The following is a 26,584-nucleotide window of genomic DNA, read 5'->3' as shown; positions in this document are numbered from 1 at the left end:
GGGGGAGAGTGCGTTTGTGTACAATTACTGCAGTATAAAATATACGGGTCCACTCTAGGTACGGCGCAGAGTTAGCACGTTCGGGGCGCGGAGTTATTAAAAACAGCTCCAGAATGTCGTCGGCTGGAGGCTGTGCTCTGCCGCGCGCGTTGTGAGGCCGGAGGAAAGCGGGTGGAAGCCCCTATTGGCAGAGACTTAAGGGAGTCCGTCGGGGCGCCTGTTTGCATCCAAACAGACGTTGTAGTGAAATGGGGAGCGCAATAATAGCGTACCTAAAGAGAATCTAAGAATCCCCAGGGGAAGGAAATCGAACCAGAAATCCTGTCCACTTATTTTTCAAAGGAATCCTCTAGTGATTCTGCAGGAGTTAGATAACAGGTTCCAACTTCTTAAGACACAAAACAAAAACTCCCTCCCTATCTTTGAACTTTTCTCTCTCTTGTAGATGGAAGTCCTAAGTTTTAAACCAGGTCAGACCCTACACGACAATGTAGTCCTGCTGTAAGGTCAAAGAGGGCAGAGAATATGTTTTGACCGTAGTTTTTATATTCATATAGAGAGAGGATATTCTTTGTCTCTCCTTTGTCATACTATTCCAGCAAATAGCCCCTTATGCTAAACAACTGCTTGCTGAAGGAAAAACATTTTGTCCGGTTTTAGGGAACGTGCCTTGACCAATTCCTCCCTAACTGTGTCTATGCCCTCTTGGGCTGCGGGATGGATAACAGGACTTTTGAATCATCACTGGAATAAACTCGTTAAAGCCTCTTCTTCATAACACCGTATCTCACTGAAGGTGGGCGGGAAGGGTAAAGGAAGAAAACAGAAAACAAGTGAGCTTTGTTGTTCATCCTTATGAAGTTACCCTTCTGGATAGTTAGGGTGTTAGCTCACTTCTTTATTACGTGTACATCACAAGAGAAAAACAACCAGGTCAGCAGATAATTACTCAGGATGTCTTTGAGCACTGTAGTGAGGCATTGGAAGATGCCCCAGAATGGGGGAGGATGGCTTAACACAGAGCTTTCGGCAGTTGGTCATGAATTCTTGTTGAGTGAGGGAACTAGACGGGGGAGGGGGTAGCCAAGAAAGGGGCGAGTCTGACTCCTGGGGCCAAAAACCTTGGAGAAAGTATTCCATCCATAAAAATACTTTAAAAGAAATTGGCGAAAGGTGTTAAAACCCAGCTTTAGGCAGAGAAGGATGGTATGAACCCACTAGTTTTATAACATTGCAATATCCATATTCGCGGGTCCATATGGCAAGCCCACGTTACCTCCTCCCACAACCACCCAGGATTGAGGATAGAAGAGGGAAAGGTGAAATAAGATCATATCACAATTTCTTTTTTAAAAGTTATGGGTCAGTCTTATTCTTGGGTAAATTTTTTTTTTGAAGATTTATCTGCATTTTCTTTTTGATATATTTGAAAGTTGTCTTACTCTTGTTTTGGGTTGTACCACAAATAAGCCTGTCCCAGTCCCTCAACCCCAGTCCAGGGGACCCTGAACCCTCCTCTTTGAAGACAAGCTGCTTTGATGATCTTCTCACTTTAGAATCTGGATTCTACATTCTACACCCTCAGAGTTCTCTGGGCGTTTTCCAGCTGGCCCGTGGACAGTATAATAGTACTCATGTAAACATGAGCTATATGTAGTATGATGGTCTATTTTTTTTTTCTGGCAGAAGTTAAGAAAAACACCAAAAGACATTTCATCCAAAGCAAAATAATATTTTCCATAAATTCCAGTAAAAATTGATTTGTGGAAGCATAAGCAGGAGGAATTAGGAGAGGAAATTAATTTTTTTTTGGTTTTGCTGAAATGGTTCATAGTTTTAAAATTTGAACTTTTCCACTTTTAAAGGCTTTAAGCACCAGCAGATAGGTTGTGGAGCTGAAGAGGTAGTGGGAGAGGTAGAGCTGGACAAGTGGAAATTGCTTATCTTGGGCGATCAGCTAGGGCTTCCATCATCTCCAGCCTAGTGTGTTAAGATCGCAGCACAGTGAGGTTGGGAAGGCACTAGGAGGCAGGAAGCAGGTGGAAAAAGCAAGTTAGGAGGCCTTGGTCAGCAGCTGCAGGAGGGAGAGGCCAGCGTAAAGGGCACAGAGGCGGGGGAGGGTGTCTGGGTCCCACGTGTACTGGGGGCCCGATCGCTGCACTTCGAGGCCACTCAGCCCCACTAGGGCCTCTGTGAGGGTCAGTTCCTCTTCCCCAAGGGAGGAGAGCAGGTCAGGCTGCAGGGGGAAAACACCCTCTTTATCCTGTAGGAAATTCTGTTCCATTGTGCTCTCCACCTGCAAGGAACCAAAATAGCATGAAAAGAAAGAACTGGAAACCTGTCCTCCTTTCTCCTAACTCATAAAAACCACGAAGAGGGCTACTTTTCTCTTATTATAACTCCTTTTATTACATTATAACTCCATGTGGGCCTTTTAACTAACTACCCTGTATGGTGGGCAGCACTTTTTTTTTTTTTAAGCCCTGTTTTACAGAGGAGTGAATTGAGACAGACTCAGAAACATGAAAAGATTTGCTCATATCATCTGGCTGTGAATTAGCAAAGCCAGGGTTTTCTGTCTTCTCAAAGCTGAAAAACCCAGATAACTGCCCAGAAATCCACTTTTCTACCTCTGGTTGCGAAATAGCATACAAGGGAGAGCACGGAGACACATGAGCCCTGGGCACGCGCCCCTGCCCTGCGACAGAGGCTCTCCAGGACAGTCTGTCGTTAGGCTAAGTCTGTATCTTCCCAGCTGACTCCCCCCCAGACTCTCCCCGGCACCTGCTGTTTTCTCTCACCAGCCTTAGCTGCACAGGTAGAATCTTTTTCTCCATCGATTTTATCAGCAGCTTCTGTTGGGCTTCACTTAGCTCTGGAGGGGAAAAAAAAAAAAAGCAGAGACATAGATGTATGGTGCTGGTGCAAAGGGGGCTCGAGACTCCAAAGAGATACACTTCCAGAATTTCAGCATTAATTAATCCACACAGTGATCCCAGGTTGAAAGCCTCTCTAAGCTGTAGGCACCTTTGCTGGGGGTGTCAGGTAGACATCCTACCCCTTGACTCAGGGAACTTGCAGGCTAGTGGAGAAGACAAAGCCGTGTGCAGGGACAGCACAGGGTGTTAAGGGAGCGAAAGCTGAGGGGTTTACTTAGGACCTGGCATTTGAGGGCAAGCTTTTTAAGGGGACAGACATCTCAGCTTACTCCTGAAGGACCAGAGAGTTTTTCTAAGGGGGGCAATGTTTCATGCAGAGGGAAGAAGAGAATTCATGGCAAGATGAGAAGGTGTTACGCTCTGAAATTAAAGCTAACAAATTTCCGTACACAAGTGATGAGCTTCGGGGCACCTGGGTGGCTCAGGTCATGATCCCGGGGTCCTGGGATAGAGCCCCAAGTCAGGCTTCCTGCTCAGCCGGGAGCCTGCTTCTCCCTCTCCCTCTGAACCCTCCCACTCCTGTTCTCTCTCACTCTGCTCTCTCTCTCTCAAATAAATAAATAAAATAATCTTTTAAAAAAATAATGAACTTAACTCTATGTAGAAATTTGAAATATGTGGCTGGTAAAACTAGGGTTACTTCCCAATCTCTATTAGCAAGACTCAGCCACCTTCTCAGGTTATCCAAGGTGCCCAGATGAATTCTTAGGAAGGTAAACAATTTTTTAAAAAATTTTTTGTTATTTTATTTTATTAAGGCAATTTCTGTTTCCAATGTGGGGCTTGAACTCACAACCCCTTGGTTGCTTGTTCTACCAACTGAGCCAGCTAGGTGGCCCTATAACCAATTTCTGTAAATATAAACTACTTTAACTGTGGTATAATTTGCCTGGCATGCACGCGTGCATTCATTCATTCATTCTTTCATATATCTGGGAATTCATCCAGTGATTCATTCCTATCACTGAATAGGTTTATAAATGAAGACCTTATTCTCTACTTACCTGTTAGGGCTCTGAGGAAATAGAGGATGCCACCCATAGCTTCCTTTGATACCAAGACATCTTTAGGGAGTGCCTCCAGGGTCACTTCATGTCCTTTGTCTAGAGCCCCTTCAAGCTGTGGGGAAAGGTGGGCAACTATTTAAGATAACATGGGTAAGGGGCCCAGCACAATGCCTGGCACGTCATAGTCCCTTGAGATGTGTTAACTATCTCTCATTTCCTTGTTTCTTTTTCAAGGTGTCAAGTTCTGAAAAGTACTGGGCTCCTAGATTTCTTGTTCCCTGAGCCTTGAATTCTGGGAAGGAAAGGTTCCAGTTCCCTTTCCAAGAAAGGGCCCCGCTGGCCTGCTGCCTACCTCTGTCCGTCATCAAGGAGCAGGTGCTTTGAGGGAGTCTGTCCTGTGTGCCCTTTTCCAGAGGCACGAGGAGGGCAGTGGTAGCGGGCAGGCTGGGGGGCACCTGGTCAGTCTCAAGGAAGACACCCACTATCTCCCAGCCGCTGACCCCCTTCTGTCGTGTCAGATCCCCTGCCAGTTGTGACACCCACGCACACATCCACCAACAACCTTCCTCTGGGACCTCACCGTGAGCTCCAGGTCCTGTAGCTCTTTTTTCTTTCCGAGAAGTTTGCTGAGGGAGGTGAGCAGGGAGCTTTGCCCTACCCGGCTTAGCTTTTTCACTTCTTGGATCTCTCTTTGAACTTCTTCTTTTAGTGTCTTGAAGTCTTCATGTTCCTCCCCTGTTGAGACAGTGAACATGGTAAGCCAAGAGCCCTCCATCTGGCAGCCTTCCCATTCAGCCCCCTCAGGGGCCGAGGTCCCTGTGTTCTGCTCCCAGCCTGAGCCTGGCCTCTCTTTCTTCTTGGCCAGGAAATGTGATTATGAAGTTTCCACAAGCCCTGACTTGAGGTGTTGTGGGGGACAGTCTAGGGCAAAGAGGTGGACCAGGACCCATATTATCATCTAAGTGGGCAATTGATTTTCCCCAGGCTCCCAAGCCCCATCCTGTGACAGTAGACAATTGACTTCCCTTTCTCTAAGACTCCAGCTTAAAGTTGAGAAGGTGAGTCTATTTCCCCTTCTTATGAGTTATTCGACAAAGAAGAAGGACTTTGGTGACTGAGTGAAGGCTAGGATGGGTGGGTCTTTATGAAGGATATGGGTGGATCAGGGTTAGCTGGAATCTTGGCCTGACCCTCTAGGGGCCCAGCATCCTAAGAATATGTCCAGGAAAGTAGCTTCTGGAAGCTCCTGGAAGTGGCTCCAATCGCCCGGACCTGGGACTCTGCATTTGTCTTTCCCTCCCTCCACTCCACTGCCTTCATGCCAAAGTCTTGGGAGATACTCAGAAAATTCCTTACCAGCCTCAGATGCCAGGATACCTGAGGGGGGAAAAGAAAAGACAAGAATGTACCCCTCCAAAACAGCAGCCATGCCCAGGGGATGAAACATTAATGGGGGTTAGGAAATACATCCTATCCCGGGATATCCCAGGTATCTTAAGGCTACACTTGCTCCATTCATAGGAGGCAGGAATGGGGCAGGAGAGAAGCTGATGCAACGTGAAAAGGGGCTCCTGGATTGATTGAGTTGGCATCACTGTGACTCAGTGACTCAACCATCCCGGATGCTGGGGAGCAGAGCAGCAGATGTGCGTGGGACAGGTTACAGCTAAGGAGGCCCTCCAGGACAGACCACCTGGGTGCCCTGTCCAAAGACTTCCCCCTGCCACCACTTTTCCCTAAGCTATTGGAATTTCTGCCATGTGTTGAGGACTGTTGTTTGCTGAGATCTGCTCTTCCATGTCCCCCGTCAGTCTTTCAGGGAAGAGGAGGAAAAGATTGGAGTTTTAAAATTCTGTGTCGAGGGGCACCTCGGTTAAGCATCGAACTCTTGGTTTTGGCTCAGGTCAAGATCTCAGGGTGGTGAGACTGAGCCCGCATTGAGCTCCCTGCTCAGTGGGAAGTCTGTTTCTCCTTCTCCCTCTGCTCCTCCCCCCTGCTCGTGCTCTCTTTCTCTCTTGCTCACTCTCAAGTGAATACATAAAATCCGTAAAATAAATAGATAAATAAAATTCTGCATCAAGAAAGTTGCAGTGAAAGGAGCGGAAACGGGCTCCTGGGTAGCGCAGTGGGTTAGGCACTCTTGGTTTTGGCTCTGGTCCTGATCTCAGGGTCGTGGGATGGAGCCCCACATCGGGCTCTGCTTGATAGTCTCTCTCCCTCTCCCTGCCCCTCTCACTTGTGCTCGCTCTCTCACTCTAAAATCAATCAATCAATCAATCAATCAATCAATCTTAAAAAAAAAAAGAAACGGGAGAAAACACTTACGGGTGAACTTCTCCTCTGGCTTTTCTGAAGACAGAAACAATGTACCTATGTCAGCATAAAACCTATTTGTGCCTTTTTATCTAGAGCGGATGTCAAGGCAGCTTTATCAGAGATCATTATAAAAACACACGGAGATTATGTTAGCTCACCCCCCCCCCCACTTTGGGAACACACAGTATCTCTGAGTCTTATTTCTGCTTCTGCTTCTGACTTCTGGTCTCTTTCTGCTTCTTTGTCTCTCTAGGGCAGTATTTATGTGCTTCTGTCTGCCTTTCCTCAAGTTGAGGACAGATATTTTTATAAAGGGACTTGGGAAACAAAAGGGGATCCTTGAGGGATTAGGGTATATGCTATTAGAGGGTGCAGGATTTTAGCAGCTAATGTCAGCGTTGGGCAAAAGATGGGGGAAGCAATTTCACTCACCTCCAGGAGGGAAGGTCTGCATGTTATCATTGCAGATGTGTGGAATATCTGTAAGGTGCAAGAGAGGCGAGAGCAGGAAAACCCTTAGCAGCCGCCCACCTTCCCTTCTCTCTTCTCAAGTCCATGTGCTCTGTTAAGGGCTAGCTCCCTGTCCCCACATGCCCCACCTCATCTCCTGCTCCACCTCTGTTGCTGAAAACTCTTTTCTTCGTCTGTAAACCCGAGTTCAACACTATTTCTGCCTTGCATCCTAGTGCCGGTATCTGGGTCTGTTTCCTCCGTTGGCCACGGACATCTCGAGAGCAGAAGCTGTGGTTATTCATCTCTGTGTCCCCTTCCCCCAGCTAACACAGTGCCCAGGGGTTCCTTCACTCCCTCTCCAGAGCAGCCCCAGCAGTTCGGTCCCTGGCATCTGGGCCGCAGTGTAGTACATTCCAGCACTCATTCCCAGGCTTGCCACCAGAGGGGACCAGGATGCTAATGAGGGTAACTCTTGTCTTGAGGGGAGAACATGCCAGTGTCTGCTCACCCCACTCATCTTTGCCTTTGACCATCAGTTGTCTCACTCGAAAGGCCAGGATGCAGCCCTTGGGGATGGTTACGGCCTCCTTGTGGTTTATGGATCCCTAGGATCAGACAATGAGGATTTATGAACCTGCAGAGATTCTGAGACATGGGGTGAGGGAGGGGCATGTGGAGGGGCAGGCCTGAGCACCTCTGGGGAGATAAGAAGTGGAAAACCCTACATTCATGTCCCTGACTCTCTTTCCGTCCGGTCTGGACTCCATGGAATGCACTTCGAAGCCCTTCTGCATCATCCCTCTAACAATGTGTATCTCTCTTCCTGGTTCAGACAGATGAAGGAACTGGGTGGACCCGCTCCATCACCTGCCTGGGCATCTCCATCCCACCTGAGAGTGTCCACAGGCCCCATTCCTTCTTCCTCTTTGCCCTCTGGCCCATGCTCATCTCCTCCCGGAAGCCTTCCATGACTAACCCTACTCAGTTCCAACTCACCCCTTGAATATTTATGCAAACTAGATTTAGGTATGTAGAGCATTACTTATCTAGATCGAATCCTCCGAGCCTGTGTTCTCGGGGCTTTAACCTGTGTGTCTCCTCCATGAGACCGAGAACTTTCTGAGAGCAGGGATGTCTCTCCTGTACACAGGGAACACCAGAAGGGGTCACCCACGACTATGAGTTTCCCCTTCCTTGATGGCTCCCTGTGGCATCTGGCACAGGGATCTGCCCACACGGGGCACTCTTGACCACAGAGAGGACTTGTGTCTGGCCGACAGGGGCCTGAATCTTGAAAAGCAGGAAGAAGGAGTGGGTCATTTTCAGTATCCTGGGTAGGCACCGATCGGGCAAAGTTAATGTGTTAATGCGGCTTCTGAGGAGAGGCTAAACGTAAGTGTGTGTGTGTGTGTGTGTATGTGTGTGTGTGCGCGCGCGTGTGTGCGCGAACCAAACCTGTAGCCCCAGTGGGGCGAAGAATGGGAGGGAGAAGCAGCCCTCGGCCTTGCCGGCTCTCTCCAGAGTGACCTCCTGCACGGTCTCCACCACCTCCATGACCACATACAGGTTCTCCCCTCGGTCTCGCATCTCCTTCAGGAATGGGTGCTCGGCTGACAGCTTCCTGGGGCAGGAGATACATGAAGGGATGGGTCAGAACCTCTCCCCACCTGGGTCATCATGCGTTCCTCTTTCCCTCGGTCATTCACAGGAGCTAGGCCTGGTGGCATTAGGGAGAGGCGTGAGGACTCTGGAGTAAGAGACCGAGGCTGAAGCCCAGATCTCCCACCTCCTGGCAAGGCAGCCACTCTGAGTCTGGGGTGCCCCATCTATAAAATGAGGATAATGACACCTCCCTCCAGGGGTGCTGAGAGCAAAACTAGGAAATCATCTGGCATGGCTCCTGGCCCGGAACAGGGCCCCGTGGTATCTCTTACCCCCTTTTGCCTTTGCCTCGGGATGCCTTCCCCTCTCTTTCCTCCTCCCTGTTCTTAGTCCTGTTCATCTCTCCTGGGGCCCCTTGTTCCCATCTCTTACCCTCTCTCTTGCTGTTAACATCACTTCCTCCTCCCCACTTGCTGGCATACAGAAACGCGTTCTTTGATCTTGCCACTCCTTCAAATTACCATTCTGTGTCTTTCCTTCGCTTCATTGGCAAGTATCTTGAAAGATGCGCCCACATGCACTGTCTTTCCTTCCTCACTGTCCACTCCTAAATTCTTTATCATTTGGCTTCTATTTCCACTCCTCGACTGAAATCCCGACGACCTCACACCCACCAAATACACATTCTGTCACTCTGCACTGACCCTCCTGGCCCAGGCCGGGCTCCTGGCTTCCAGTCCCTCTGTGCCACCATGCTTCTGCTCCCCGCTTTCAGCCTTCTAATTCCTATCCATTCTGTGTCTTCTGTGCTAGTTTCTTTGGTTCCTTAAAATTTTACGTTCTCTAAGATTCTGTTCTCAGTTCTCTGCTGTCTGGACTTCCTTGAACATCCCCTCCCCGCACCCCATTCCTATAGTTTTCAGTCTTTATATGGCCGACCACCCCACAGGGATCTTCACCTTGACTTCTCTCCTGAGCTCTGGGCCCTCATTTCCAGCTGCCTTAAAATTTTTCTTTTAAAATGTGATATAGTTGGGGCGCCTGGGTGGCTCATTCGGTTGGTTTTGGCTCGGGTCGTGATCTCAGGGTTGTGGGATTGGGCCCCATGTTGGCAGAGGGTGGGGGGAGCCTTCCTGCCTCCCTTCTTTCAACCACTACTTAACAACTTAAAAGTGGGTTCCCCTGGCAAGCCCAACATCTGAGGTGCCCAGCATCGACATGGCATCTGCCACACCCTTTGTGCTGCGGGGGCAGCATTCCCCAGGGCTGTCTGGTGTATGTATGGGACTGGGCAGGTGGCTTGATTTATGGGAAGAGAACCCTGTGCCCAAGCATCAGTGGGGAGCAGATAAGACCCTTTCCCTTTTATAGAGTCATAGTTCAGGAAGGAACCCTAGAGATTTTCAAGGAACCATGTCGTTTTTCAGGAAAGAAAACTGAGGTCCTGAGAGGAGAAGTGACTTTTCCAAGGTCACACAGCAAGTTAATGTAAACATGCTCTTTCTCGTGTGTGTGTGTGTGTGTGTGTGTGTGTGTGAGAGAGAGAGAGAGAGAGAGAGAGAGAGCGAGTGAGAGAGCGAGCAGGGGAGTGGTACTGGAAGTAGTGGAAAGATGGGGGGAGTGGTTAGGGGATGGCCCAGATGTACTCATGGGATAGAATGGTCATCTTTTTTTTTTTTTTTAAAGATTTTATTTATTTATTTATTTGACAGAGAGAGAGAGAGCGAGTAAGCACAACCAGGGGGAGCAGCAGGGGGAGAGGGAGAAGCAGACTCCCCACTGAGCAGGGAGCTGGATGCAGGGTTCCATCCCAGGACTCCGGGATCACAACCTGAGCCGAAGGCAGACGCTTCACTGACTGAGCCCCCAGGCGCCCCTAGAATGGTCATCTTTAAGAGCTCCCCTGTGATGACCTCATAGGGGAAGGTCAGTGTGAGGGTCCTGTCCTTTAACTCAGGGCCCAAAGCACCATTTCCCAGTACCGCCCACCCCATCCTGGGAGCGCCCCAGCCCTGCCACTCTCACCTGTCCTGGTGCAAGGTCTCCAGAGCCTTAGGAGCCACACTGAGTGTCTGGACCTCCAGGGTACTGCTCCTGGACAGCCCGGCAGTCCCCGTCACCTTGACTGTCCTAGGCACATCCACCTCTCCCTCCACTCGGGCATCCAGCATATTCTTAAAGCTAAAGTTGCCGGAGTCTGTTGGGTCTGCAGGAGCGAGAAGGCGAGAAGACGACAGGGGCCAGGCTGAGAGGCATCCCCGACTTCCCCTGCCTCCTGGGACAACTGTGGGCTACGTGACACCAAACCACATCTGGGCAGAGGGAGCTTTGGGCTCCTCCTCGCAGGCCAGGGCCTGGCCCCCAGCCCTCAGGACCCAACCCCACGCCGGCACTGACCTGAAGGCGAGCTGCCGGCTTCGAGCACATCCAGGAGAGTGTAGTCGGTGCGGACGTACCGGGCGCCCCAGAAGAGTGTGCTCTTTCTCTTCCGCAGCACCAGGCAGAAGGGGTGGAAGCGCTTGAAGTCTATGAGGCTGTCGAGGGGTGTCAGGTCCCCTCTGGGGTTTAGCTGTCTGGCCAGGGCTCGGGTGACATTTTCAAAGATGGTCATTTTTTCCGTGGGGGTGGGGGTGAGAGACAGGACAGTGACAACCTGGGGGACCAGGACATGGTAAGGGCCTCACAGAGAGACAGCACCTGGCTCTGGGGGAGGGGGTGCCTTTCAAGACGCCTGGACTCTCGGCGTGTCAGAGGTGAAAGCAGCCACAGGAGTCTCCACTGTGGCATGAGGACACACAGCCCCGAGAGCTGAGACAACTTGCCCGAAGCCACATGGCTGGTTCGAGAAGCCAGGCCTTCCCGGTCAAGGGCTCTTTGCTCAGCCCTCATTCATGTTGCTCACGGACTTGCAGCCTGGCTGGAGCATTTCGTTCATGAGGGAAGCATAGCTCCTGTCACACAGCTCTGCCCACCTTGTCTTCCCCAGAGAGCTCTGACGGCTGGGACCAGGGAGGCCAGGGAGGCGGGCAGCCCCCGCTGGTGCCAAGGGCCTGAGCAGGCAGATATGGCTTGCCTGCCCCAGTTGCCCTTTCTTTGGGTGGGGGTCACTTCCCTGTACGCTGTACTTCCCTTGTGCCCACCTCCTGGCTCCTGGCTCTGAGTAGACCCACTTCCCTCGGTGCCACCCAATACACCCGGGCATTTCAATCTTTGCCTCGGCTCCCTCTGCTTGTAATACACTCCCTCCCAAGCTAGAGAATCCCTAGTCATCCTCTAAGATTCAATTTGGGTCACCTCTTTTGTGACTCCCTTGTCACTCCCCTTCGGGCAGCTGGTGTGACTCTACCCTGTGTCCCCAGAGCACTTGGTACATGCCCTTCCGAAACACCTGCGGCCTCATGTGGCTCATGTTGTTATGATCTGTTCACCTGACTCTCGCCTACTCGACTGTGGCCTCCCAGAGGGCAGGAAATGGGTCTGAGTCATCTCTGCAGCGTCAGCACTGAGCACAGGGCCCGGTGCAAGCCGGGAGACGGGCAAATGTGTGTGGAAAGAATGAATGAAGAGATGAATGAATGAACGTGGCCCTGGGAGACATATACTGGGGGGAGAGGGCCCTGGAGACTGTGGGGTCTGCAAGAGCCTGAACTTCATAGCCTTTGAGGTTCGAGTCCAAGTGCTTTGGCTGGGTGGCCAGCTGGCACAGCCGTGGGTGGGAGAGGATACACCAGCTAGTCTGGAACTGTCTTGCCGCCCCCGTGGGCGCCTCACAAAGTCAGGGAAGCGGGAGCCACACACACAGGCGCATGGGCCCCCTGCCAATCACATGGCTTCAAGGTGCCTTTTGCACCCCTCATTCCCTGATGGGCCAGGATGTGACAGGACAACCTCGGGGGGCCAGGTAGAGGCCCGTGGGAAGGGATCAGGTGACTTCTGTCTCTTCCCTCCCTGAGAGGTGCTCACAGGACCCCTTCTCTCTTCTCCCCTCGAGGCTTACGAAGATACCTACTCCCCTGGGCTCTAGGGGACTCCTAGGCCCGTCTCCTCCCACCCATGTTCTTGTTCATCCCTAGAACACCCCCTCCTCCCCTGCTGTCATCAAGCTCTTACCAGAAAGCAGTTCCGGGTCCCGTGCAGCGGCCGGATCTGGGATAAGGGCCCAGGACTCACGCAGTCTGTAGGTTGAGAGAGCTACTGTCCCTCACGGGGACGGGCTACTGCTTTATGCCTCTCTGGAGGCAAGGATGTAGGCTTCCAGGGACCCCGCCTGCCCTGGTGACCCCACCCCTCTCCTGCTCCACTTCCAGGAGAACAGCATCAACCTGTTCCACGCGTGCCCTGCCCCAGGCCCTGGGCCCTGGCCTCCTGAGGGCTGAGGGGGCGGGGAGCTGCCAGGCAGGTGCTAGCGTGGGCGGAGCAAGCCAGACCAGGGAGAGGTGGCCACCGAAGGTTGGCTTGATGGGCTTAGTGGAGAGGAAGGAAGACAGTTTTGGGAGAGGGGCAACAGAGGCAGTGGGAGGGGTGTGTGTGTGCACGTCGACGTGTCATGAGGGAAGGCATCTCTGTTCTGTCATCATTGGGGTCATTAGGAAGCATCTAGGATTCATGACGAGACCTTGTGGGCATGATAAGGGGATAAGAAATCCTGTGTGTCTACAGATTCCAGCAGAAAGCAGAACGGCTGAAACATTGTCCTTCATCTTTCTGCTGGTCTGTCTGCCCATCCCTTCCTCCCTCTCTCCCTTTGTTTTAGCCACAAAGAAATATCAATGGCCCCGCTTGCCGCATATGTCCTTGTAGGCAGAGACAGACACACACCAAGTGGCTTTCTGTCGTGTCCCGCTCAGCGCGCCGCCTCTTCTTGTACTGTTGTGCCCACACAGACACGCGCACACAGAGGCCAAGCGGAGTGAGTGGCGAGGCTAATGGGCCTGTCTGCCTTGGGAGTTGTTCTGAAGTCCGTGCCTGGCGGGAATTTTAAGGGGGCTTTATGCACAAGGTTGGGTTTCTAGATGACAAATCAAGACATTTCCAAGCAAGACTCCTATAGTGTTGGGATATCTATCTATCCGTATACGCCTATGTCGCCTGAATCTGTCTTCGTGCTCGAACTTTGAGGCTCTCCTCAGTACCACTCATCGAAAAGGAAATGCAGCCTTGAAAACCGGGAAGAGGGGCGCCTGGGTGGCTCAATTGATTAAGTGTTTGACTCTTGATTTCAGCTCAGGTCATGATCTCAGGGTGGTGAGATTGAGCCCCGCATTGGGCTCCGTGCTGGCCGTGCAGCTTGCTTAGGATTCTCCTCCCTCCTTCTCCCTCTGTCCTCTCCCCACTCCATTCTCTCTCTTTTTCTATTTTTTTTTTTAAAGATTTTATTTATTTATTTGAGACAGAGTGAGCAAGAGAGAGAGCACAAGCCTGGGGAGAGGCAGAAGGAGAGGGAGAAGCAGACTCCCCGTTGAGCAGGGAGCCCTGCCGGGCTCAATCCCAGGACCCTAGGATCATGACCTGAACCGAAGGCAGATGCTCAACCGTCTGAGCCACCCAGCCCCCCCCCGCCCCCCTTCTCTCTTTCTGAAGAAGAAACCATGAGATGAAGAGCAGTTAGGTCTTCCCTGGAGGTTTTCTGAGGGGCTGGTGGTGAATGCCGAGATCAGACCACCCCATGCTCGGCACAACTTCCTAAAACCCGAATTAAACCTTTGCCTCCAAAGTGTCCTTCAATATGACAGATGCTCCCAGATCTCTCTTCTCTATGTCATAAAACAAAACCTCCCGGGGTCTGGTCCCTGACCTCTATCAGCTTCCTTCCTATCCCCCAGGCCCTTCCTGTGTGACTGTCTAGTACTTCCTCCTCCAATAGCTCCAGCCAAGGGCTTGGACGTGTGGGAAGGCTGTCGTTAGTCATTCGGCCCCTGTCACATGGGCGCAGGTATGCAGAAATAGGTGTATGTGCTGTATTCGTTCCATCTCTACCTGTCTCGTCCTTTCTGTATCTCTTAATCAGTGCTTTGATGCGATGCCACTGTCAACCAGCTCATCATCCTGGGCTGTGCACTCTCTCATCCTTTAATCAGCTCTAGAGAAGGTGGCCCCCCTCTCCACCCTCCCACTGGCCCACCATTGCCTCAGTGAGACTTTTGGGAGTTTCCCGCTGGCGTCTACCCTCTTTCCACTGGCTACAGGCCCACGTTTCCAGTCCAGGCCATCCTCCAAAGACCTGGAGACGGTGATTTTGAGAAGCCACATGTGTATCTGCTCTCTCTGAAGACCTCGAAAGTCCTTGTAGCCAGCTTTCTCTCCTCGGACCTGGAAGTTTTGCTCCTTTCCTTTCGGTTGCCTTCTTTCATTCACTCTGGACTCTACCAGGCCTGTCCTCGTTCTCCTTATGCCACCCCATCCCAACTCTGTCCCATTGCACCATTCCCCACACTGCCTAATGGCGTTCCAAGAAGGCTTTGAAGGTTCGAGGCAAAGAAGAAATAAGGGATTGCGGGGTCAGCCAAGTTGAAGATCCTGTGCTTTTGGAAGAAAAACATCCATGTCAGCCTTGTCACTGTGCTGCTCCTTCCACCCATCCAGGATACCCTGTCTTTTTGTCACTTCTCCAGTCCCCCTATCTAGGAGTCTTGGGGATAGGCCAGAGAATCCCTTTAGAGTCCCGAGGCTCCTTCTCCTCAGTGTCTTGGTTTACAATCAGGGGAATCTGGGATATAATTTAAATTGTGCTGGAAGTTATTTAATTTAGACTAATTTGTAAGAACTCTTTAGGTCAGTTAAAAGCGACTTACTGAAAACAGGAGGCTGGGTGGTGCATGGTGCCTTGTAGGTGGCGGGTTCTGCTCTCTATCTCCCTCTGGTGATCACTCAGGGGAGGTAATGCGATAATCACCTCTAATGTGGGCACCAAGCTTGTGATTTGGGTGTAGTTGCTAGAAAACGGGGATCAGGGAAGGGAGCTGACCTAGGGGAGGAAGCCACCTGTTCTCTGGGAACCTGAATGTCCTTCTGACCCATAGAGTGCACGCAGACTTTGGGACAGACTGTTATTTCCTTACCCATTTTCCTTTTATTATTGTTGATTTTCTGCTTAGGAAGGGGCCAAACAGGATAGAGAGGGGGTAGGCTAGTGGAGTTCAGAAGGGTGTAAGGTACTGATCCTGGCAAGAATGGGAAGAAGCTGGCACAGACATACTGCCAGACCTTCTCTGAGTAAAACATGGTGAATCAGCTGGGGGGAAGACAGGCCGGAGTGGAAGCCTGACTGTGGTAGAGGGGCAGGAAGAACATGCCCCAGGGGCATTGCGTTTTATATTTCCCATGGGAGGTGGGAAGTTTTGGGGTGCAGACTGCAGACTGTGAGCTATACTTCTATAAATTCTCCTTTCTGAACAAAATAAAACCCCCAGAATCCTTTCTTTCTTTTCTTTTCTTTTCTTTTCTTTTCTTTTCTTTTCTTTTCTTTTCTTTTCTTTTCTTTTCTTTTTTTAAAGGTTTATTTATTTGAGAGAGAGCAAGCAAGACAGCATGAGCAGAAGGCAGAGGCAGAGGGAGAGGGAGAAGCAGGCTCCCTACTGAGTAGGGAGCCCGATGCGGGGCTAGATCCCAGGACCCTGGGATCATGACCTGGGCCGAAGGCAGATGCTTCACTGACTGAGGTACTCAGGCACCCACCCCCCCGCTGCCAGAATCCTTTCTTATACCCTAAAATACTTTGAGGTTTCTTCCCAAATTCCCAAATCAGCCTTGGAGCCCAAGACACCTCCAAACTCTTGGCTGAGTAGACAAGTCTTGTGACACTTGTCACAAGTTCAGGGTCTTGTGACACTTATTCAAATCAAAGTTGTGCTGAAGAACTCAAGAAGTGTGTCAAACTTGAAGGCGTCGGCCCTCACTGCCCCCAGCCCTCCACTGCCAATCCCTCTACCCACAAGGCTGGTATGGGCAAGGAGTCCACTGCCAGTTCCAGCCCAAATCCAGAGATGCCTCCTCTGTCAGCTGATCCTCCCAGAACCCCAGCTCTTCCTGAGCCCCTGAAGATGCAGCTGGAACAGGTGTTGGAGCTCCTGTCCACTTCATGGTTGATGAAAGAGAAGCTTCCCTCCTTGGCTATGATTGCTAGGCCCCTCTTGATGGGACAGAGCCCCTAGATCCTTGTAAAAGATACTGGGTCCCAGATGTAGCCTTTGAAGGTCTGCCTCCAAGAGAACTTGGAGCCAAAGTGCCTCTCCATTTCACCAGCAGCCCTGGGTCTATACAAAGGCCCACTCTGCTTTCCCTAGTCCTGGTCAGGGAAAGTCAGGTGTTCTTGGCCAGCACCTGAAGAATGGAGGCGGTGGCATAGAGGGCACAGAGTGGTGACAAGGCACTGTGCTCCCTGGTATAGAGGAATCCATCCCCTGGTATGCCAGGGCCCAGGTCGCCTTCAGCTCTGACCTGAAAGTCCTTGAGTAGCTTGAAATGAAGACAGAAGAGCCCTACCCCTAGATGAAATTCTAGTCCAGGGACACCCCCTAGATGAAATTCTAGTCCAGGGACATCCCCATTTGCACAACAGAGAATAAATATCATGGGAGGATTTGCATTTGGGGCACCACCAGCTTCAGAGGTAGTCTGCAGTACAATTTTAAATTCCAGCCCCTGCCCCTACCCTTGAACTCCTCTGCCCATTAGTGCCAGAGTTGAGCAGAAATGGGCATAGATTAAGAGTCTGGAGACCTGAATACCATAGAGAGCTCTGCCAGGAACCTGCTGTGTGGCCCTGGAGAAGTTCCTTCCTGTCTCTGGGCCAGAGACATCATCTGTGACTGCAGGGGTGGAGCTGCATGAGCTCTTGCAACGCTTCTAGTGCTCAAACTCTGTTTTACCCTAGTTGTCACCCCTCATACCTGTCCTGCAAACGCAGGCCCCTCACCAGTTCTGTCCGTCAGGAAGGACCTCGTTCTGCACGGACACAGCTAGCGGAGTAATAATTCTTAATCATTTTAAGCAAGAACTCCTGTAGTTTTCATTTTGCACTGACACCCGTAAATTATGTAGCAGGCCTGGCTTGGTACCATTGGGTCTAAGCCAGGGGACCTGCCAGTCACATCAGGGAGGGACCCCAATCCCGCTCCAGACCCTCACCATACAGAGCCCTTAGTAGGTAGACCATGTACCCAGCCAGTATGGGGTTGGGTTTACTAGAAGTCTCCTGCAGTCTGCCCCTCGGATCCCCAGAATCTCTGGCTCACTAAGATCCAGGGCCCCATCCACCTGGGAGATTATGGGAAGTGATCAGCTAAGTACTCCTACAGGGAAGTCCCTGAGGTCGGGGAGAGTTCTCCCCGCTCAGAGAGAAGACTCCGTCAGGGCAGGGACCCAGTCCCTCGCTTAGCTCAAAGAAGCTTCCCTCCAGTGCGCTGAGATCTCCCTGGAGAAGCAGGCCCCTCACCCGCGTCGAGCCCACACGTGCCCTAGCCGCCCTTAGCTCCGCCCAGAGCACCAAGCCCCGCCTCTGCCCTATTTAGCCCCGCCCCTCCCCATCATCTCCACCCGGGTCCCGCCCCCGGCGCTCGCAGTCTGGCCCCAGGACTCCTGCCCGCTCCGGGTCTCCCTTATCACCCCGCCCCCGGCCTGACAAAGCCTGCTCGCCCCGCCCAAGCCCCGCCCCCGGCGCCTNAGGTACCCCTCCCCAGGGGAATACGATCAGGACAGGTCTAGTGTGGGGTGCCCGGGAGCTCAGCTCCTTACATTAGTTTCTGGTGGGCACTGAGGATCCTGCAGAGGGTGAGGGGGCACACCCCGTCACCATGGGTGGCTGCGATAGAGAAGCAGGAGAGTCCCACGCGGGGGGTGGGTGGGTGGGGGACAGCTGAAGACAGGGGAACCGGGCAGAGGGTGGAGCTGGGAGGGAAAGCCTCATCTTTGTATCTGCAGTGCTGGGCATGTAGTAGTAACTCAATAAATGTCGAATGAATGAATGGGCTTGTGGTGGCATCCCTTTTGGCAGCTCGAGGCCTCACCCAGCTTGGTTTTCTGTTTTCCTGGTTTGGGACACCGTTCCTCATAGGCAGTGAGGTTGCTGGCGACAAAGTCCCAGCAAGAGGAGGTGAAACTGTTTGTAGTCGGAACTCCTCTTAGTCTAATGGGGGAGGTGCAGCCCTCCCCTTGGAATAAGCTGTTGGGGAGCTTCTGGTTTTGAGGCTGATATGCCCTCCCGCTGTAGGAGAGCTCAGCGTTGCACTCGAAGTGTCTGCATGTGAGCCCAGGACAGGAAGGGTGGGGGCTGCGCCCCACCCAGTTCTCCTTAACTACCTCTCTCAGCTCCTGGGTACCCACAGCTGGCTCCCTGTTCACTTCCTTTTGTAGATAACGAGGCTTTGTAGATGCTCAAGTCTCTGCGTGGGGGGTAGGTCTTGGTCTCCCCAGGTTCAGAGCTCCTCAAAGAAAAAAGATCCTACTTCTTCCCTTGGTCTGGGAGCTCCCTGAGAGTTAGGTTCATGTCTCTCCCCCTCAGACTGGGAGCTCCCTCGGGGCTGTTCCAGGCTTCTGATCCACAGGGCGGGAAGAAATTGGTGGTGCGAGGGCTCAGTGAGGGACTTCTCTTCTCCCACCCCTACCCACAGCCCGCTGGCTCCAGGATGCTGCACGTGGATGCCAAGCTGGGTCCTGCCCCAGAGCACCCAGGTTCTTGTGGACCAGATACGCGGCTGGGCTCTCTGGGCTCCTGGCAGCTTGGTTCCTGGCTCCCGCACAGCCCGGTGGGAGTGTTGGTTTTGACAGAGTGCATCTGTACCAGCCAGAAGTGTGAGAAGCAGACAGCAAAAATGAAATCGTCCAGCTGCCTGCTTGGCATCTCAGAACACGGGTCCCATGATGCTTGGTCCCCGGTAGAGAGAAGGATGGGGGAGAAACCGGTTACGCCACCCCTTCCTGCCTGCCTAGTGGGCAAGTACGACCCAGAGGCCAGGGGGCAGAGGGAAGGGCTTAGGGGTTCAGCGATTGTGGCTCCGGGCAGGAGCATCTCCAAGTCTGTGGAGGCTCTGCTCTGTCGTGTCCTGTAACGCACTGAGCTGAAGCTGTGGCTTCTGATGCCCCCTTTCCCACCAACTTCGGACTCAGGGACCCCAACTGACTGGGGTGAAGGGGTCTCTCCCTGGGGAGAGGAGCCAATGAATCATCTCTCCTGCCCTGTCCCCATTCCTCCATCATCTGCCCCCCTTGTCTTCCCTCTCCTGCCCTAGATCCCAAGGGGGAAAGGAATTTGAGCCAGAGGGGGCCAAGGGGAGGCCTAGTAGATCACTTCTGCTACCCAGAGCTCTAGGACCCATCCTGACCTGGGTTCCAGGCACAGTTTCCCTCCCTGGATCCTTTCCCATCCTAGCTTACCTCGGGGAATTGGTGTTAGGTGTCCAGATGGGGGAACCGATTCTCTGCAGATCTTAAAGATGCCATTTCTGCTGCTTGGGATGACAGGAAGTCAAATGAGGCTCCAGAGATGGGCATAGATGACAGAGTCTCAGGGCCCCACCTGTTCCCCAGCCTCCCACTCTCGTGGGTCTACATGGTCTGTTTCCCAGCATCAGTGAGATGTGCCCTAGACTGATTTCAGGAATGGGTAGGTGAGCAGAGAGGGACAGACAGTGGCAGGGGAGAAACTGATGGAGGGTTCGATAGGGTTGGGGCCAAGATTCCAAACCCCAGGCCAGGGTGTGGCTGGGGTGGAGGTTGAACTGCAGCCTGAAACTTCCCACACCCTAGTTCTTTTCCCTGCCCCTGGAAGTGGGGAGGCCCACGTCTCCTGAGAAAAGAGGATGGGATGGGGGGGTCCCAGGTTTTTCTGAGATGAGTCAAGTTGAAGCTTCCTGGATGATATGAGGGAGATCAACCTTGGAGTGGTGGAGGGAGCCTCAGAGATGGCAAGAGGAGGGGTGGGGGTGTTGGAAAGGAGACAGGGAAGTCAGGGTGGATCAGAGGGACTGGGGAGGATCGATGGGCTCCTCTTTGCTTCTCCTTGAGTGGCCACCCCGTCTTCCACAGGCTCTGCCTCAAACTGGGTGGAACCCTGGTTCAGTGGTTTTGTCTTCAGCTTCTATTGGGGTTTCCATGAGCTTCCCCAAAACAGCTATTTCCTCCCCAGAGGCTGCATGGCTGGATCACCCTACGTGGGGGCAAGGGATGGGGTGTGTTGACCCCTTTGGTCTCTTGAGAAGCCCATTTGATGATAGGGATATCTCACAGGGCCCCCCTCCTTTGGCCAACTTGATCTCCACCACCCCAGGAACTCTTTCATTAACTTTGAGCACATCTAGTTTCTCTGTACCCCCTGCTCAGACTCCCACATAGAGAAAAGACAGATTGCCAAGAGGAGAAGAGCTCCCCTCTCCCTTTGCTTCCCATGCCCCTTCCAGAAGGCTGGATGCTGCCAGCTGATGACTGATGCTAGGCATTGGCCTCCTTTCCTCCTCCCCCTTTGTCCTCCCTCCAGCCTCCTCCCACCCTCCATTCTGGTTCCATCATCATTAATTCATCAGCCCTGGCATCCCTAGCAGATAGACTCCAGTGTCAGGAGCCAGAAGGTAGAAGGGGAGAGAGGCGTTGGCATCCAGCCCAGTGGGAGCACCCATCGCCGAAGCAGTGGCAGAGGCTGTAAAGAGCTCCAGTCACATTGTCAGGTCACATGCATTCCATGAGATGAACAATAAGGAAGAGATCAGGGGCATTAATAAAAGTGACTTTATTCAGATGTCGAGTGATATTCTGGGGGTGGGACACCTGCTAGTCCACATCCCCCTCCAGCACCCAGTGACCCATCTTCAGCTCAGACACAGAGGAAACCACTCTTCTCCCCAGGGAAAGGGTTCAGAAAGCCTGTCCGTGTATAAAGGAGAGAGCAGAGAGATGGGGCATCTCTGGAAAAAGAAGCAGGGTCCCCTAAGCCAGGGGGCTCCCCAACAGAGGGCAGAGGGAGAGGAGCCTGGGGCCAAGAGAGAGGCAGGAAGTGAGGGGTAGCTTCTTGGAAGAGGTGGAGAGAGGAGAGCAGGAGACCACCGGGACCCTCCCCTCACCTCTCTCTGCACCCTCCACTCCAGCCCCCAGGGATGTGTCGTTGCTGCCCATACGTTCCAAGCTGTTTGCATCCTCTTCGCTTTCGCCCACCACTTCGTAGCCGGGGTCCTCCTTCTCCTGCCCAAAGCCCTTCTCATTCTTGAAGAGTCAGTTCAAACATCCACACAGCGAAGCTTGGAGATCACTCAGCCAGGCAGAGGCACCCTCCTCTGTGTTCCCAGAGCCACTGCCCCTCCCTCTGCGTGGGCTGTCGTACAGTCTACTGTCATTCCCTGTCCACCACTGTGGACTTGGGAGCTTCTCGTCTCTGAGTCGAGCACAGAGTAGGCACCAAACACGCCAGGCACTACAGAGGGTGTTGGTTGAGAGAGAGAGATTGGGGTTTTTAGGGGAGACGGAGGAGGAAGGGGGTGGAATTTGGGGGATGGGATGGGGCTGCAGAGGAGGTAGAGAGGGTCAGAGGAGAGGGGCGGGCAGAGGGGGAGACGTGTAGGCCAGAGGGCCGCAGGGTCGTCAGACCACCGTGCTGAGCGTGGACGAGTCCTCGGAGCGCACGGGCAGCACCGGGGCTCGCTTGAGGGGACGCCGGGTCTCCTCCCGGTTCTGCCACACGTAGTGGGCCAGATAAGCCACGACGAGCGCCAGCCAGCCCCCCATGGTGACCAGCAGGGCCACATCAGTGCTCCGCTGGGCGCCGCCCCACCCCGTCCCACACAATTCTTCCTCCCCTGCCAGCGGCAGGAACTCCTGCCCCACGAGGTCTGCGCGGGCGCCGGGGCCACACACGATGCCCGTGCCAGTGCCTGGTGCCAGCCTCACCAGCCTCAGCACCTCCTGGAGGGCACAGTCACAGCGCCACGGGTTGGCAGACAGATTCACTTGGATCTGCAGGCCCATGAAGGCCTCTGCGGGCACCGAGACCAGCCGGTTGGCAGAGAGGTCGAGGTGGCGCAGCGTGCCCGCCAGGCCCCTGAACGCGGCCCCTGAGAGGTGGGCAAGGATGTTATGGGACAGATCCAGTTCCTCCAGGACAGGCAGGTGCTGGAAGGCTCCAGCTGGCACGGATGCCAGCCGGTTGGCATCCAGGTAGAGCTTGCGTGTGTCATTGGGGATGCCGGTGGGCACAGCGCTCAGGCCCGCCTGGCTGCAACGGAATGTCCGTTCACCAGCTTCTTCGGCCGCGTAGCAGCCCCGAGGAGGTCCCCAGGGCCTGGGTACCGTGCCACCTGTGCCCATCACCAGCAGGAGAAACAGCAGGTGACCAGCTGGTGGGAGCATGGTGAAAGGTTGGCATAGTCCTGGAGTGGAGTAGGAGCTGGGGAAGAAAAGCCCCACAAAGGAAGAATGAGTCAAGAGAATTCCATCCCCCACAGCTAGCTCTGTCATCTGGAGGTCCTTCACAGGGGCTCTGTGGGCTGGGACCTTCCTTTGGGGGTTCACTCAGGTCTGGGTGACTTTGGCTTCTTCTTTGGGATTTAAGGCTCCTTTTTCAGGCCCTTTGGGCAAAAGATCCCCCCGGGTCCAAGGTTCTTGTAGCATTTCTTTGTTTCTGGAAGGCTAATCTACGAAGTCTCTTGGTCCAAGGCCCTGTTGGTCACTCTGGGTCTGGGGGCTTCCCAGTCTCTGCTGCCACCCATGTATTAATTTCTCTTACTGGAATAAAGTCTTTTTCTACCAGCCTACCTCGGTGGCTGCCAGGTGGGCCCCGTGGGCACTAGAGGGCCAAGCTGGCACTCGTATGAAGGAGACAAGGAAGACAGACCAGCGGTCGGACTTCAGGGCATTCAGCTAGGCTAGATGACAAAGGCCTGCTTTCTATGCCCATCTCCCCCTTTTCCTGGAGCACCAACCCCTCTGCCTGCCCCAGCTTTGTCCTCTCCACCCTGCTCTTCCTCCCCCATCCTCTCCCTCCTCCTCTCAACCTCTCACCCCTGTTGGTGGGAGAGCCTTCTTTGTGTCCTCTCCCCGGAAGTAGTCTGTCTCCCAGCTGGAGACCTGCTTCCTCCTCCAGAAGCCCTGTTTGCTCGTAGCTGCTGGAAATTGGGGGCTGGGGCCCTAGAGTGTTCGGTTTCCTGGCATGTGACTCCGGGCCCCAGGTGTCAGATACCTGAGCCATGGCCTGGCCAGGAGATGCCAAGACAGGGCAGATCCTGGACACTGATGAGCTCTGCCATGGGGAGACCAGGCCCCAGTTCCTTTCTCTGCCCCAGGCTCCCCTCCCAAGGCCTTGACATGGCCATCTTCTGTCCCTGCTCTCTGAGACAGGGCTGAGACTCTGCCTTCCAGAACCTCTGCCACTTGCCCAGAGTCTGGCCCTGCAGAAGGATCCCGGCTTGGCAGGCCTGGGGTGGGGGCGGGGGCAGCAGAATTAGGGTGGGCCCCATCTCACAGCCACTGCCTCCAGCAGCTGTCTCCCCAATTCTGTCCCTCCCCCACTCTCCTTCTCTGTCCTTCTATTGTGCCCTGGGCCACCTTCTTCCGTGGTAAATGAACTTCCCTCAGCCTTTTCCTTGGAAAACTTGTCTTTCTCCAGAAGACCTCATCTCCTGGCTCTCCCAAAGCTTTGGTGCCCGCCGCTCTTGCCTGGTAGAGGGCACTGTGGCTCAGTTTTCGTTTATCGTCAGCACCGTTGGTGAATGGCCCCTCCAGGAGCTGGAAGGGGTTCTTCAAGGTGTCTGGAGTCTGATATGGTCACCTACAAGTTTTCTGGCTGATTTTCTGTTGTGGGTTGGAGCCGACTGTGGTTGTCTCTATTTGCTGGAGCCCTGGGCTCCCAAGTTGGTCCTTTTAAGTCTCCCTCATATCTGGGAACCAGGGAGGGCTCGTTCCCCAGGGCCTCTTGATCTCAACCATCCTTTGCACCCCAAGCAACCCTGTTACAGCACCCTCTCCTAATGCAGTGAAAGGGAGCTGGGGAGTGGGGCATCACAGGACACCTCCTTTCTTGCACGAAGGAGGCTGATGTCATGTGCTGTGGAGACCCTGCTAAGAAGGAAAACCTCGCTGGATTTTGTAAGAGACTATGAGTGACCAGAAGCGGACACATAATTTCAGGGCCCAGGGCAAAATGAAAATGTAGGGCCCCGTTGTTCAAAAACTGCTAAGAATTTCGAGACGGCAACAGCAACTTGTAAAACCAAGCGCAGGGCCCTCCTGAGCGTGGGGCCCGGGGCTCTGTGGGACTGCCCGGGCCACGTGCCCACGAAGCTGGCCCTGAAGGTGACCTCTGAACAAGCAGTTTCAGAAGCGTGATGGGGGCCAGAAGCTGATATCGGATGATATCATCTCTGGAGACATTCACCACGGACTCATTCTTGTGACATCAACAGGGGCCCTTCTCAGACTCAACATTTGTCCAAGAAATCAGATAAGACACATTGTCTACACTTGGGCAGGAGAAGCAAAAACTCTGGCTGTGGGTTGTTTCTTAGTTGCTTATTAGGCACTCTGCCACTGAATCCTTGGACGTCCATTTTGGGACTGTGGCTGAATGTGGAATAGCAAACATTTGGAATCCTACCCCTCACACGGTTCTTCTCTCACACTGGGCAGGAGTTTAGCTAAATAAGCCACAAGAAGCAAGCCTGGCTGTTGACAGAGCGATGTCCTTCTCAGACGAGGGCGGCTACCGAGAGAGAGTAGGACGGGGGTGCCCAGTCCAGCAGCGGCAGGAGAAGCAGGCGATGTGTGTAGACAGGGGAGCATACTTGTGGTTAACTGAGGGTGGCTGAGGGCAGTGCTCAGTGGAGAGGGAATGGAGAGGAAGGGGGAACCCCGGGGGATGGTGCATCTTGCAGGCTGGGGGTCGACAAGGCTGGGGCAGAGATTCTCTGCCATTCGTTCATCTGTTCCACGAGGATTTCCTGTGTGCCTCGTGTTCTAAGAACAGTGCTCATTGAAGGAGACAGACTTTTCCTCACCTAGATCAATGAAATTCAACTCTCTGTGGCTGGGGTCTCGGCACTGGTATTTTTCAAAAGCTCACCAGGCATTTCTCATGGGCCTCCTGAGGTGAGAACTGCTGGTCTAGAAGAAGACACGGACGTGTTGATACGTGTCTCCGCAGGCGTTCCGTGATGTCTTCCAGAACTGACGTGTGTACGAGGAGCTTTCAAACCCAGACAGAGAATAAGGAACAGCGGCAGTGGCAGACTCTGACATTTTCCCTCTTCCCTCTTAGGACTTTTCAGTAGGGCCTGAGAACTGAGCTCATAACATAGACCAACGGGAGAAAAGCACACACATTTATGTAAGCTTTACGTGACCCAGGAGCCTCGCAAGGAAATGAAGACCTAAAAAAGTGGCAAGTTGTGAATACTTTTATACTACGTTGAATAAAGACAGGCAATGTGTGGAGAGGCTAGAGAAAGAGAAAGATTATTTTTAACAAGGTCTGTTTGTACAGAAATCTCTCAGCTTTGACTCCCCATCGAATGTTCCTTTTCTCCTGGTACCAGGAGGGCATCTTTCACATGGGAGTTTTGTCTCCTGTATTGGGGGGGGGGAGAAAATGGTGAGACTAGAATACACTTCCTGCATCTGTTGGGTTTTTTTATGTGACTTGAGCTCAAAATCATCCTAATGCCAAAGTGGCATATTTTGGGGTGGGGTATTCTGCCCCCCTCAATATCTGTTCCTTATTTCCTTTCTTTCTACCACTCGCCCATTTGGGAGTAAAAATGTACTCGATCCCTCCTTATAGAGCCTGATTGGTCCTCTCGGTCTATCAGAAATCCTGTTGCCCATTTTCCCAGCTTCCTTTGTGGCCGGGGGTGGCCCAGTTCAATGACATCTAAGGGGAAGTCTGCTGAAGAGGTTTCTGGGACAGTCTGTGATTTGTTTATAAACGAGGATGGGCTAACCTCCCCTCCTTCCTACCGCTATCTCCCTGCTTTGAACGTGGAGGGTCAACCATAGCTATCCTCTGACCATGAGGCAACAAAGCAGGAAGGAAAGGTCGAGAGCATCACTGAGAAGTTGGCTTAAATATCACTGAGCCACTTGCCCAACACTAGCAACCGCCTGCTTCTTTCGTTATGTGAGAAAAATTAGCCCCTGCTCCAGTGATTTTCAACTTGGTCTCACGTTAGACTGGGGGAGGTTTTCAAAACCACTGGTGCCCATGCCCACCACAGAGATTCTGATTAACTTGCTCTGGCATGTGTCCAGTGGATGGGGACTTTTAAAAGCTCCTTAGTTGACTCTCCTGGCAACTGA

General features: G+C 52.9%; 2 protein-coding genes across 7 annotated transcripts; both read right to left on the bottom strand.

Moving 5' to 3' along the window:
• Window positions 1-1,711: 1,711 nt before the first annotated feature.
• On the bottom strand, window positions 1,712-19,934 carry GSDMA (gasdermin A). Of its 6 annotated transcripts, none has more exons than XM_034640073.1 (12): window positions 19,688-19,765; window positions 12,428-12,492; window positions 10,715-10,933; window positions 10,343-10,523; window positions 8,171-8,336; window positions 7,224-7,320; window positions 6,695-6,742; window positions 5,303-5,323; window positions 4,527-4,681; window positions 3,944-4,058; window positions 2,802-2,875; window positions 1,712-2,296 (listed from the first exon to the last, which is right to left on the bottom strand). In XM_034640073.1, exons 3-12 carry the CDS (start codon window positions 10,926-10,928, stop codon window positions 2,054-2,056), a joined length of 1,314 nt encoding a protein of 437 aa, XP_034495964.1. In that variant the 5' UTR covers window positions 10,929-10,933; window positions 12,428-12,492; window positions 19,688-19,765; the 3' UTR covers window positions 1,712-2,053. The 6 variants fall into 6 exon arrangements, with proteins under 6 accessions (XP_034495964.1, XP_019665611.1, XP_019665612.1 ...); XM_019810052.2 differs by having other exon boundaries at window positions 10,715-10,970; window positions 19,688-19,757; XM_019810053.2 differs by lacking the exon at window positions 12,428-12,492 and having other exon boundaries at window positions 10,715-10,970; window positions 19,688-19,934.
• A 1,917-nt stretch (window positions 19,935-21,851) lies between these two features.
• LRRC3C (leucine rich repeat containing 3C) lies at window positions 21,852-24,335 on the bottom strand. Its single transcript, XM_019810037.2, has 2 exons — window positions 24,316-24,335; window positions 21,852-22,682 (listed from the first exon to the last, which is right to left on the bottom strand). The coding sequence occupies exons 1-2, from the start codon at window positions 24,333-24,335 to the stop codon at window positions 21,881-21,883; spliced, it is 822 nt and encodes a 273-aa protein (XP_019665596.1). The 3' UTR covers window positions 21,852-21,880.
• Window positions 24,336-26,584: the final 2,249 nt, after the last annotated feature.

The sequence above is a fragment of the Ailuropoda melanoleuca genome, chromosome 13 (assembly GCF_002007445.2).
Source record: "Ailuropoda melanoleuca isolate Jingjing chromosome 13, ASM200744v2, whole genome shotgun sequence".
NCBI lineage: Eukaryota > Metazoa > Chordata > Mammalia > Carnivora > Ursidae > Ailuropoda > Ailuropoda melanoleuca.
Note: the sequence above shows the minus strand (reverse complement) of the source record. Positions and strands in the feature narration are given on the sequence as shown.